This window comes from Micromys minutus (genome assembly GCF_963924665.1).
Source record: "Micromys minutus genome assembly, chromosome: 28".
NCBI classification, from domain to species: Eukaryota; Metazoa; Chordata; class Mammalia; order Rodentia; family Muridae; genus Micromys; species Micromys minutus.
This window is the reverse complement of record NC_137963.1, coordinates 13,462,016-13,476,697: the sequence shown is the minus strand read 5'-3', so window position 1 is coordinate 13,476,697 and position 14,682 is coordinate 13,462,016. Positions and strand designations below refer to the sequence as shown.

The 14,682-nt window shown below is 38.2% G+C and overlaps 1 protein-coding gene across 4 annotated transcripts in view; it reads right to left on the bottom strand.

The window, feature by feature from the left end:
- ASTN2 (astrotactin 2) overlaps window positions 1–14,682 on the bottom strand; it is a gene marked incomplete at both ends in the record, with an annotated part of 945,572 nt that overhangs the window by 505,237 nt on the left and 425,653 nt on the right. For 3 of the 4 annotated variants that reach the window (XM_080940102.1, XM_080940099.1, XM_080940101.1), the window contains 3 exons: window positions 5,325–5,462; window positions 6,202–6,276; window positions 7,201–7,285. In XM_080940102.1, coding sequence (XP_080796228.1) covers window positions 5,325–5,462; window positions 6,202–6,276; window positions 7,201–7,285 — 298 coding nt within the window. The remainder of the gene's footprint in view (window positions 1–5,324; window positions 5,463–6,201; window positions 6,277–7,200; window positions 7,286–14,682) is intronic. The other variant, XM_080940100.1, reaches the window with a different exon arrangement.

The window sequence follows — 14,682 nt, the reverse complement described above, 5'->3', positions numbered from 1 at the left end:
CAGAGAAATATATATCTCTTTACTGTGCCAAAGTGTCTCAAGTTGTAAGACCGGATTTTTATCACAATAGTGTGCATGAGAAGGCAACCAAGATTAAAAACAGAAAGGAAAGATGAAAAAAAGATAGGACTAATGCATACTTGCAACATTTAGGATATAATAACCCACCATACTAGGAGGCAGAGTGTCCTAGCCCCTGTATATTTTATTTTCTAGTTGAGCAGAGAAAACTGTTCTGTTTCATTTTCTGGTACACTCGGGTTCAAACTTCAGTGAGTATCTGAATCATTCAAAAACCTGCTCCATTCAACTGGCGGGCTGATCTCCAAAATAATACATGATTCTATAGGTGGAAACTGTTTTCTGTAGAAAAAAAGTCACACAAAGTGGGTTGGCTTGACTGAGAAGGAGAAAGCTTAAGTCATTATTGCTGGTGCAAAATCAAGGTCAGCCATCTTGTGGAGACAGTGTGTGTGTGTGTGTGTGTGTGTGTGTGTGTGTGTGTGTGTGTGTGTGTGTATGTGTGTGGTCTTGCTTTTATGTTCTGTAGCTTCTATTGGCTACTGGTTTTCTTGGCTCATGACTGTAACACATCAACATTTTACTCTTTCACACTGTATCTTCTGTATGTGTCAAATACCCTTTGCTTCTCTCTTATAAAACCATTTGTTAAGATTATCTCAGCCATACCCATAAGCCAGGAAATTCAGGATATGTTAAAGAGTCTTAATAACATATATAAAAAGAACTCTTTACAAAAATAAAAACAAACAGTATTTATGATGGTTAAACATTAGGGACTCATACCTTTCAGTGTCACTGACAATCTACTGTAGATGATTTGTAAGAATCGGCATTTCTAAGTTGTATCCAAGTAATCATAGATTCTCAAGTGACCAAGTGACATCTTGGATATCTAACTCAGAGATTTGCATGTTGCAAATCCCCTTTTAACCTGTTGCTAGATATGTCTGACCATATCTACCATTGTATTTTTCTTCTGTCTGGAAGTTTCTATCCTGATTGAATACCAGAGGGTACATTGTTTTGTTTGTTTGTGACTTTTACCCTTCACATAATAGGTGTTCAATAAATTCTCAGGGCTTGGAATTGAAAGGGCAAAAGAACAAGAAGAAATTCTTAATTCTATTCAGAAAGAACTCAATGTGGAATGATCACCAAGTGTGCAACATTAGCTTGATTTCTGATGCCCATTATTCCTTTAACATTGTTCAGAAATTAACAGCACTTCACAATTTCATTTTCATTGATTGAGATGATAGAAAAATCACCTAGGAGCTCTGAATGCTGGGCTTTGTAGATGACTATTATTCTAACTACAATAGCCATTCTCACATTTTTCTTCTAAGAAGATCAAGGTCATGGCGAAGTTGTGAGGAAGGCCCAGTTTGCAGCAAGAAATGTTGTTTGCCTCTGTTCCCTCTCCACAAGGAACTTTTATTTTCTCTCTCAAGTCAGCCCCTTGTTTCACACTCCTTGCTAAGCTGTGAGACTTCTGAAAGCAGAGGTAAGCCTTATTCATGTCTGTGACACTAGGGTGCTTGGCGCCATGCCTGGCACACAAGAGGCACCAGGTACAAGCTGTTTTCATTCTCCTTAAGAACAGAAAAAGATTCAGATGAAATTTAGCCACCCCACCTTTGTTGCCCGCATCATTAGTGTCTCCAGGACTGAAACTCTCATTGCCAGCAGCTCGTGCTGGGACAGGCTAGAAAATAGGAGGACCATAGAAAAGAATTCTCCCCATTTGCCCCTTCACCCCTCTGACTTGAAATCTTTCAAATCCACCTAAGATTCTTCCCAGCCAAGGCTTTGCTACAATTTACACTTAATAACCAATGTTCTTTTTATCTTCTGAAAACAATGTGTTCTTCCCTTTCTCTTAAAGCGTCCTCTGAATACCCACACATGGTTTTGTTCTTTAATCAATAGACATGCCCATAGCCTTACAGCCACGGGCCTGGCAAACCACAGGAGACTGCACATACTCATTTAAATTCTTCCCTAAATCTTACTACACAAAGATTAGTGCCTGCACACCACGCCAAGACACTGCTGATTTAAAAGATGCATCAGTTGGGTGCTCCTTTTATTTTTGCAAGGGAAAGAGAAAAGAATTACAAAGTAAAAGAGGAGAAAATCCACTATGCTGCCAGCGGAGGCATGATAATTATTGTCTCTACAGAGCTAATCATTGTCAAGTTCAGGACTTTATTAGACTCTTTAATCTTCTCTCTTTATTGTGCACTAAAAGAACAAAACAGTAAAAACAAACAGAAAGCAAGCAAATAGCGAAGTGGAAATTCTTCTGTCTTCCATGTCCCCAAGGGTAAACCGAACCTTAGAATGCGAGAGGGTGATGGAGTGAAAGTGTGAACTGGGCTCCTTCAGTTGGGCTCTTAGGTCCGTGATTTTAAACATCCTGCCTTATGTTTAATTAAAATAAAAGGTTGTCACAGCAATGTGTACTTTGATGAATGTTTGTGGGAAGTGTTTCTGAAAGTACAGCTCTGATGAACATGACAAACTTCATCAGCACTCGCCCTCCTACTTGGCCTTGTTCATGAAACTTTTCTCACCCAAAGTAATACGGAGTATTTTACAAATTATTAAACCTAATAGTATAAATTATTATAAAAATATGTGTATTCTTTTGTGTCTAGATTTTGTGTTTAAGTACTATTACACACACACACACAAACATTTAGTCACATACATACTCATGTTTCTAATATATATACACTGTATACTTAGTAGTGTAATCAGTGAGTTATACATCTGTACAACCATTATGATTATATGATTAGACACTGCTTGACAGATCCCTACAGTGTCAGGCTAATTTACACTTCTGTGATAAGCATGTAAAACATTCAGTTGCTTTTTTTGCTGACCACTGCATTGTTAAAATTAGTTATAGTAAACCCAGCTAGCACCATGGAACAGCTGCTCTGCATCTGGCTGTGAAAGGCCTCATACTATCCCCTCAAGCTTAACACAGGTTTGGAATCCCAGCCCAAACCTGAAACGCACCTGAAAGTCACTCCTGGGATCTAATGGCATGTGCAGTTCTGCTTCTCCTGTGCTCTAGTTGCTACAGGCGTCCTTTTATTCTCTTTGCTGTGATTGCATGTCAGTGATATTGGCTATCTATAATTATGATCTATTATTTATTCATTTCTAACACATCACGTGCCTGGAGCTTATTAATTCTTTAAATGCCCATGATATGCCTGGGAAATACTATGTCAAACAAGGTTTATTAATGTAGCTTGGGAAACTCCACTAACTTAGTACAAATCACTGCACATGGAAGACTATAATCTTTGTCTGCTCCTGCTGATTAAAGGCCAACAATGGGCTTCATCACTCCCAAAGAACACAATCAATGCCTTAAGTTCACCTTTTGTCTGCCTGCTTAATGTTTATATATAAAAATCTAAATAACAGCCTAGCTATGTGTGCTGATGATATAAAGATGCAGTACAGTTGCATCAGTAAATGATCTAATACACAGGGTACCATCAGAGGGTATGAACTATTATTCTTATACTTGATTGGGAGGGCACACTGTCTTCATGTTACAGACAAAACCCTAGAAATATAGAAAGTAAGAATTGGTGGCATCATATTTCATACATAGTAAAAGTGGACTGCTCACCCACAGCAACATCTGACATGTATATCTTCATTAAAATCCCAAGAACAATGTCAACCCCCTAGAGCTTTGTGGAAATCTAGCAGAATGCCTTTAACAGGGTTTAAACTGAGGTCATTAGAGTTCCTTGAGAGCGGTTCTGTTCAATGCACCTTGTTCTACTTTTGCTATATGCAATGCCCAGAGTCTTTAACAGGCTTTCCTCAAATTCCATCTCCACAACTTCTACATTTACACAAATGAAAATGATAGAAATCATGAATCAGCTTATCGTTTCAAAAATATTTTTGTTCTTTAATTTTTAATAACTTGCATCTGCATTTTATAAGTGCTAATCATTTATTACCTTAATTAGTTTTTAAAATTTCTCCTAAACATTAATTGTGTATACATATGTGTTGGCACTTGCACATGAGTGCCTGTGCTTCTGAAGTCCCTAGAGGATGTTGGGTTTCTCTGAATTTGTAATTCTAAGTAGCTATCTGTAAATTACACAATGTGGGTGCTTGCAACAGCTGAGCTATCTTTTCAGCCCCAATACTGTATCATTTTTTAAAAAAAGACCATTGTTCTAAAAAAATTCTTAGGCTGGAAAAGCATGTTAGTCTCATCCTTCCAGGGGGAAGGTAGCTGATCTTGAAATCTGCATCTCAAAAATTTCTCAGAAGATAGCAAGAAAATTATCACTACAGTTCCATTCCTAGTGATGCTGTGTCAATTGTTAGAGGTAGGATAATAGTCACAGGTAGTCATCAGCATAAGGATTTCATATTAGTTAAGAAATCAGGACGCCATCCATAGTCAAGCTGCCTTTATAACTAAGACTAGAGGTCATTTATTGTTCCATCATAATTTGTAGAAGGCTTCCTTTAGTCAAATTGGAGATAGCCAATTAAGTCTACATTAGAAAAATCCAAACTTGTAATAGGATCAGATCTAAGAGCCCCGACTTAGTGAAATCAATGAACATATAGTAAGTAGATGTCCAATACGTACTAGATACTGAGGATTACAAACCAAAGGAAGTTATTTTCTTTGACCTTGAGATGTGTACCACATAATGGGACACCATCATTGTGTAAGCCATTAATTAGAAGAAATGAGAGTAAGTCTGCAATGAAGATGTTTACCAGGTACAAGGAATGAAAGGAGAGATAAGTCAGGTTCACTTCATGAATGAATATCAAAGGGTTAGACAGGTTGGGAATTCAGATCCTGTGGGTGTTCCAGAATGTCATCCTCAGAGTGGAAAACACCCCACCTTTCAAACGTTCAAGACTCTCCAACATCCTGCCAATTAATGATGAGTGTATGATAAGCTGATTCATAGTAAATCTCACAGTGAGTGAGATAATGGACCAGACATAGATAGTTTTTTTTTTTTTCTTTTTTCTTCTCTTTTTTCGAAACCAAATCCTGGCAGGAGATCCATAGGGGATAGAATACAAGCTAGTGTTGGACACCAATGGAAGGTGATCTTAAAATTTAAGAACAGATGGATTCGGAAACATTTTTTACATCTTCCAGTCTGCTCTCAGCATTCCTGAACTCTTTCCTTCATATGAGTGCTTGTGGTTCTGAGATAGAAGTACATTCACAGCTACAAGAAGTCCTCCATACAGGGTCTTAAAGATGACTTCCCTACCTGACATCTGCAGGGTCTTCTGTGACGAGTACATCAGTCTTGCAGCTGGCCAGGGGGTTGATTGACAGCTCCACTGGTGGGACCACAAAGCTTTTGCTGACCGGAAGCCAGAGGCCTTGGCCCAAGCTGAAAGTAGACCTGCAATGTAAGAGTTTCCATTGGGGAACTCCCCGGGAAGCAAAGAGTAAAAGCAAGGGGGACCCTCTTCCCCTCCCTTATTGGGCATTTTCCCATCTTTCCACCCAACTTGAATTCTCTATATTCCCCAAGGCACAACATTAGCCAGATTTGCTCATATTCAGATGTTTGCTTCTCAATTCATTCATCATTCAGCTCTTGCACTGCATTGTTCTCCTTGTTATCTTCTCATGGGTAACAAGTGGACATTGTGAAGACACAGATTTTTGCAGTACTGCTAGCCTGCAGTCCCAGTTCCCAGCAGGAGTGCCAAAAAGAGTCAGAGGAGCAGTAAGAATGTCGACTCCACATCAATTGAAATCAACATTTCCTTCCCTGGCCCTGATACTTAATTTACTGTGTGCTTTTATCTGGTTACATAAAGGAAGTTTTACACACAGTTTCATAGAGCTGGTATGTAGAGGTAATAGGAAGAGACTTAGGGGCTGTAAAATATTTTTAAGTGAAGAGACAGAATAATCTTTTCTAGTTTCAAGGACCTGTGTCTGTAAGTCTAGTAACCAGACAAACAGGAGTCAGATTCCCATAGCAACCAGGCTATGATGCCGTATCAGTGCCAGTGAGAGTTCTTCAATACTCAGCAGGACTCTGGATCAACATTCTAAGACTGCACAAACACACCTTCTGTCTACCCTTTCTTTTTCCCCAGTATCATATCCCAGTAAGACTGCGAACTCACCGGAGAATCTTTTCAGGGGCTTGCTCTCCTGTCACCAGATCATAGCCCCTCTCCAGGGTTGTGTAAGGCCAAGGTCTGAAGAAACATGGCAGGAAAAGGAAAGCAAGAAGACAAGACATGGCATTAGTCTGAAGTAAGTGGGAGTCAATCTGTTCAACAGCAGCTATAAAATTTCACAAAAGTAACTGCTCCAGGGGACTCTCTACCTTTTCAAGGAATGTCTCATACATTCCAAAGGACTCAACACTTGTATGAAGTTCACTTGTATCTCTCCGAGTGCATGTTAAAAAACCCAATGCCTCCTCACCATCTCTATTGATTATTTTCTCCTTCGGTGTATTAGTAAAGCATCGGTGCTTCATCTCTAGAAGCTTCCTTGGTCATGTGTAACTAGATACTGAAGTGGGATTCTGCAGAAGAAATCAGCTTCACTTTTCACTGGGATGTAAGCACAGCTGTGTGTGTGTGTGTGTGTGCATGGTGTGCATGAATGTATGTGTATAGTATATATAGTGTGTTTTAATTTATATTTAACATCATGTTTAATTTGTGGCGATCAAATACTCTTGGGTATGAGACCGGCCCGGAGAGAAACTGACCTACCAAGAATCAAACCTTTTAAGAAAACTACCAGAATTTTTCAACACAGTAAAATCTCCTCAGTTATGGGTGGGACCTCATGCCCACTTTTCCCCATTCCATGATGCTATTTGGTCTTGCTTGACCTTGCTCGGGTCTTTTACATAGTATCAAAATTCCCATGACTTCACATGGATATCTATTCTGTTGTGTCTGGAAGATACGCATTGTAGTTATACACTAATTCTGGCTCTTATTATATTTCCAGCCCCTCTTCCAGAGCCTCCAGGATGAGGTTTATTAAAGATGAGCTTATTTAGGACTGCGTGATATGCCGTTTCTTATTCTCTGCAGATTCCAGACCAGGAATTAAATGAATATGTGCTCTACTCCCCTACCCAGAGGGCCTGCATCACTCACCCTTCACTTTGACCCCAGTCACTTCGAACACATAGATGTCTGTGGACTGGGTCAGGGGCGTAACCTTCATGACAACTGCATTCTCCTGGAAGCAAAAAGAAACAAGTTTTGATCCGTTACCTCTACACATGCTGTTGCTTGCTTCCCCTTGTTTTCCTGTAAAAGTGATCCACTTGCTAGTTTGGGAACGGACTTAATAAAAGAGTGTTCAGGATCCACCGAGTACTGCAGTCAACACAGAGTTTATGCACATACTCAGTTCTTTGCTTACCTACTCCTCTGCCTATTCATTTTTGAACACATTCAACCAAAGCTCTCAGCTCTATACCCCAGACACAAAGGACAAAAAGATATTACTCAGTAGTTAATTGATAAGGGAAACAAAACAAAACAAAAAGCCAAGTAATGACAGAGGGCCTATTTTCAAAATATACCTACTTATCTGATTTTATATATATATATATATGTATATATATATATATATATGTCTTTATAGTATGATACCATAAATGTATTGTATAACTAGACATTTAAAATGATTTCCAGTGCAATGAGTCAGCCTTTCTTCTTTGTATCTGTGGTTCCAACTCCTTCAAGAAACTTTTGATTTTCTATTTTGGAAAATGTGATTTGCCTGCAGTTTATCTCTTTTGTTTGCTTGTTTACATGTCCACACGTCTCCCATGCTCTCTTCTTTCTCTTCTGCTCTGTTCTTGTTCTTTAGCTCTTGTGTGCTTCCTTCTTTGGATATATATAAGCATTTACTGTGCCCTTGTGTTTTCTTCCCTGGCCATGTCTGTGTGAAACCAGTCAATACAGCATACCTTTCTCCTCCTGCTGGCTAAGTTCATTTCAGCATACCTTCTCTCTTTCCAAAGTTCAGAATTCTACAACAGTTTTTTCAGAAGGTTCCACTAGATACTTATGACGGCTGCTCAGTGCATTTCTGAAGGTGTGAAGTTTTTGAAGTTAAATTTGTTATTTTCCATCAAAGGTATACTTGTAAAATGTTGACAGATGTTATGCCAAAAATATATCCTGTAAAAAAAAAATAAATCTAGGGGATACAGTACTCTCGATGGAGTGATTCTTTGTGGCAATGATGCACACAAATCCTTTCCAACCTTATTTTGAGAAACTTTCATGGCTGGGTCTGGAGCTCAATGTTAAAGCACTTGATTTAGGTTCTATCACTCATCCTTATACTGAAAAAGGACAAATTGGTGACTTAACTGTGTGTGGAGTCATCATTCTGTGACACTCATCTCAGAAAATTTAGAAACTGCCCAGGCTTAGCCTTCTGCCTAGAGGAGAGTCAACCCAAGTTCTCAATCCTATGAGTCCTATGAGCAATTAACCATCGCCATGTTTAACAAATTTCCTGTCTATGGATATCTACGCATTCACATCTTTTGGGGAATCAGAGAGATTCCACCTGTCCTAATCCAAACTTCTCACAGTATGGTGAGGGATATGCATTACTGAACATGGAAGATTTAGGAACTTTTCAGTTTTAGCCTTTACTTTTTCATAGCATTTTTTTCTTTTGAATCTCCTTGAAAATTAAAAAAGAAAGAAAGAGGACAAGCTAGGACCAAGTAGACACTGAGAAATCACATTTGAGAGTCGAGGATACTGGTAAGAGTCCACAAATCAACTCTGGGGCTAGGTAGATTTATTTCAATTGGCCTCAAGAAATACAAGTCTCCCTGTTATCCTTGTTTTACTGAAGAGAATTCTGAGCCCCCAAGTAAATATGGTTACAAGCACAATCTCTACAAAATATAAATTTTGAATTTTTTAAAATTATCATTATGTTTGTTTTATTTATTGTGGCGGTCAGAGGAACATTGCAGGAATCATTTAATTATTTTGTTTGGCTACATGGGGTTTGGGTATTGAAAACAGGTCACCATGGTAACAGGCAGTCATCTATAACTACCATGTATCCTATGGATTATTGCTTTATTTAAAAATGTTGTGTAAACCACACAAATAAGATTCTACATTGTAACAGGCTGTGAAACACTTCCCAGAACTACTTTTTAAAGACCTTTATATTTATCTACTGAGTTTCTCTTTTATCAACAAGGAACCATGAATGTTATACATTTGACCTTCCATAAAGCATTCTGAAAGAAAGAGGCAAACCTTCAACTTATACTATGTTTCAGAAGGTGTCCAGCACCTTGCAAGTGTTTGAGAAACAGCCTGGATTTCATAAATATTCATCAGTATTAAAAGGAAATCAAAAGGAATACAGAGTCAGAGAATGGGTCAGGAAAATATTCAAAAGTTGGAAGACAGGGTATAAAAAAAGAATACAGATATATACCTTTCTTTACTGTGAGCACGTGGCAGAGCATCAGGGTGTCTTCTGGCAGGCAGTAATAGTATCTCTAAGATTCCTTCAACCACCATGCCTGGGTGGTCTACTGAGTATGTATGCTGTATGTGTGATCTAATAAACTGGTTCTTGTAGGAGGAAAGGAAAATTGACTCAAAGGGATGAGAGTCTTGAATTTGGATAACAGTAATTTACCGATGGGGGAGGGGAAGGACTTGCTAATGATGTGTTAAAATGCAACAGCCACTTCATGAAATATTCACCACTTTCAACGTGTCTCATATTAAAGATTGAAAGTCCCGGTATTTGTCCTCGAGACTCCCAAAACTGATTTATGATCTGCCAAAAGATGCAGACCTCTTGATTCATAACAGGAGAGGTAAAACAGTTACTCTTGGTAAAGGGAAGGGGGGTTGTGCTATAGTGAGCAAGGAGAAAGCTCCTTTGGTTTCTCCTAGCCTAACAGTGATTTTTTAGTAAAGGGCTTGCTCATTCAACCTTCCCATGTCTGCTGGCAGGAGCTTTGTGACAGTGAGAAGTTTGTTCAGTGAAAGGGCACTGCTATATTTTCCTCTTTCCTCCTGGTGTGCTTACTAAACAACTTTTCCTTGATTCAGATGGATCATTAATTACTGTCACTCAGTATACAATAAATATGTATCTTGCAAATGAGAAGCAGCCACCCCAGTGGCTTCCATAGAGCTATGTAGAGGATAAGAAGTAGGCAGAAGGCAAAGCCCACAGGACTGGAAGTAGGCAGACAGACCAGATTTTAATTCTGTCTTGTTGTGGGATTAGAGAATCTTGGGTGGTTAGAATCTGCTTTATCTATTTGGTCTCAATTTTTTAACCTATACACTGGGAATGAGATGACCATGATGTGACTCTTTTATAGAACAAATGGAGGTAGAAAATAATACATACAGACTGAAGTCAACGCTCAGCCTATTGTCCCTGGTAGTGCCTACCAATTCTCTAAGCCCACAAGTATTTTCTTCTTATTTTTTTCTTCCATGAACATTGTTTTTTTCCAGATATGAAGTTGAGAGTTAGATTAAATGTTCACCAATTCTGAACACCAAGCTTTAGACGTTTGCTTTGCCTGTCCAAATCCCTAACCTGTGCTCTCTGGATAATTTGTTTTTATCTTGGCTATCATTGCTCTTAGCGGTGGGGTGGGTGTCCCTGGCAACATCTCCTTTAGTGCTCTGGTTATTTGGCTTTTATTGACCTTGCTTTCCAATTTTGCTGATTCAGCAAATTTTCTCTGATTGCAACTAAGCATTTCCTTTTTGTCAGATGAAAGGTCTTTGGCTGCTAGAATTTAGGGTTATTTACCCTTTTCCTAGATAGGTACTTTCCCCCACTCTGCCTCTGCATGACAGGCTGTCAAGAGCATCTCTGCTGGGACACATATTATCATGCTTATTTGGAACACCAGTGTACCTTTGCGTCTATCACCAGTGTGAACACTCCTCAACAGGCACAATTCATGTCTTGTTAGGTTAGGGCTGCATCCCAGCACCTAATATGCCACACACTCACTGAAGTATCTAAAGACCAAATGCGAAAGACACGTCATAAGAGGGATAGCCATTTTTTAATTTGGCTGTTTTCCACACTAATAGTTTAATGTTTCTTATATATATATATATATTGTTGTTTTGGTTTTGTTGTTTTGTTAATTACAGTTTTATCAAACACATTGGATCATAATAAACAGATCAATAACTGATGTAGGACAGGTTAATTGATGAATAAATGGACAGAAGAAAAAATGAGTGAATGAATGGAGGAAGGACTAATAAACATATAAATATATTACTCATGAATTCGAGATAATTTTATTTAGAATAACGATAGAAAAACCTTCTGCTCTTGACACGTATTTTCTAGCAAAGCCTTCATTGTGAACTGGAGCTAAGGAAATGTCCAAAATAGAAATCTATTATATGTCAGAGCAGAAAAAGCCCTTAAAGATCCTTTGGTTTAGATCTTCCCATCTTCATTTTTTGGAAGAGAAAGCCAAGGTTCAGAAACTAAAGAAACTCTGCCAAATATCTGGACTCATCTCTGGGGTAGCCAAGGTTAGGACTAAAGGCTTTTGTCTACTAGAACCACCAGAGCAGTTTAGTGAGCTTTGGCCATATAATTCTTTAGTGCATATGAAAACCATTTTAAGGAAACTTTTACCCTTTTCATTCCTCTGACATTTCTGAATTTCCTATAATGTGAATATTACATTTCTAAGCAGGTATTATAAAAAAAGGTAAAATGAATTTGAAATTATCCTTAAGAACATTAAAAACACACATTTGCATGTGGTTAATAATGCAGACCTAAAAAACGTTTAATCTCTTTATTAAAGTAGTTCTCATAAGGGAATTCAATTAAGCAAATTTCTGTCAAGCTAGTTACTAGACATCAGTATTGCCAACTGCAGAGGAGCTGTGTTGGGTTGAAGATATTTACTCTTCTCTCTTACATCTTATTTACAGAGCTCTCACTTGATGTTGCATGCATCCTCTCTTCACAAACTCTTATACAAAAATAGCAGAGCCCTACTTATCATGAGCAACTGGGTTTCTTTTTTTTTAATCTAAAGCACTTCAAAGTGAACAGTGCTCTTCCCTTACTTTCATATGACCAATGGGCTGGTAAAATGTTCATTTCTGGAAGATTCCTCTTCTTGATTCAAATCCTGCACCTGTTACTAGAAGTGGTTTTAGTTGCATCTCTCCCTGTGTCCTTTTACTTACATAGAATGAGACTGAGACCAAGTATCAGCTGGAAATTTCAGGAGACATTTTTTTTTTTTAAGTTCTTAGCATGGTGTTTGACACATTTATTGTTGCCAAAACTATTACATATCCTCGAGCTCTTGTTTCTCCTGAATGGGAGAGACCCATTCAAAATCTCCTTTTAGTAGAAAAAAAAACATACTTAGCACAAAGTATGACTTTGAAAAGTCAAAGATGCTATAGTGTGATGATGGTTTGTTTTTTTTTTTTTTAATCTCTGGAGTTTGGAATGCAAAATGAAACAATCTCCATGACACTTCTGTCTTTTTAGAAGCCTGGTGCCAGTTATCTTCCTTGTCTGCAGCATCTTCTGTTGAAGGAGGTGCATACAAATTCAGAGCATAGCAGAAGGCTACTAGCTGCCTTAAGAGTACACTGGATATGTACAATCTTTTTCATCATCCTGAGATTCTGACTTCCATTCTCCCTCCTTGTCATCTCTTCTGATTCCATTTTCACTTGCTTCCAGCTCTGTCATCACTTATCATCACAGACCAGGGAAGATGCTTGCTGCTCACTTTCCTATTTACTCGTGTGTCCTTGTGGCATAGAATTACAACTCCAGGGTGTCTCGGAGCACAGAGCATGGCATGCTTTCTTGTTATGACTGTAGCTATGATCTCTTTGTCCTGTGGTTCTGTGACTTATCTCAGAATCAGGAACAGGACATAGAGGTAAGGAAGTAATGGCATTACTGAGGGCTAGAATGTTGCATAGAGTAATGGAATGCAGTTGACACATGTCATTGCATACCCCTTTCTTCTGCAGTGTTCCCTGAACCATCAAGGGAAAGACTGTTCCTATTATGGGTGAGCCCTCCACTGGTATTTGAGAAACAGGGTCATTTGAGATGTGCTTTAAGACTTCCAGGAAACATCATACTATTGGTATGTTATACAAAAAGGTTTGTGTATGTAAATATGCATGTGAGTATATGTTTTTGTGTATGTGCAGATATATGTACATATAGAAGTTAGAAGAGAGGATTAAGTGTCCTCTTTTATTACTCTACCCATTCCAATGGTGCAGTTTTTTTTCATTCTTATGGGATTTGTGTGTTTCTCACATGTGGTGAAAGCCAGCAAGTCTCAGAAATGTTCCCATCTCTGCTTTTTTGGAGCTGGTGTTACAGATATGATTGGTATATCTGGTTTTTATATTGCTGCTGTGGTCTGGATGCCAGTCCTTATGATTGGGCAGCAAATGCTTTTATTCATTGAGGCATTTCAACACCCCCTGAAGGTGCCTTAATCCCTTTCTTTGAGAAAAGTAAAGCCAGGATACTAAAGAATGAGATGAAAGGCAATGAGATCAGGGGTTGAGAGCATATAAGAGGCAGAAGTAACTGTGATTATTTAAAAGTAATGAGATGATTACAGTGCCATTAAGGGTTACATTTAAAAGCATGATTCCCCCTGCAAAAGACTTTTATTCCTTCTCCTCCAGTCTTCTCATCTGTAAACTCAGAACACAGAAATCACACATGCAAAATATCCTTCTAAACGTGGCCAAGTTTTGGCCATCTTACACATAATCTGGTTTTGGTTTTTTTTTTATCTAAATGATGTAACAATTGCAATTAGAGTTAAGGATAGCAATGGCTATGGTGTCTTCATCTATAATTCACTTAAATTCTTGAAATCTCATTTTTTTTACCATAAGTAACTCATCTACAGTTATAGAAAGTAGTATAAAAGCAATTCCATTCATGACGAGCATCAGAAATAATGCAAGGTCTTTAATATGCATTCTCTCATAAAGAATTTGTATTCTTATCTGAAAAATATGCTATAAGGCATTATGAGAGTTCTTTTATATATATAAATATAAAGGTGATGCCCCAGAAATGATATACATTATGCAATTTAAAACAAACAATATCTACCTATCTATCCATTCATCTATTATCTATCTATATCTGTTATCTGTTGTCTGCTTGTCATCTATCTTTCTATCTATCTATCTATCTATCTATCTATCTATCTATCTATGTATCTATCTGGTTCTGTATCTTAATGGCAGCATCTGTCCTGTTAGTGGGTGAGTAGGGATGATCAAGGTATTTGAGAATGAGGACTGGAGTTGGTTCACTGAGAATCATGGCAGGAATAAAATAAAAAGAGGGTACTATTAGGTGTTCTATTTAGATGTTACTCAGGCAAGTTGCTATTCTACCTGGGGCAGTTTTCTTCTTGAGATAGAGAAACTAGATTCTTGAGATCTAGTTTCTCTATCAATACAGTGAGCTATCCTACAGATCGCTGCTCAGCTTGGAACAGATTTTTTCTTTTCACATCTGCTCTTCTTTACAATGTCAACAAGATTCCAGTCTTC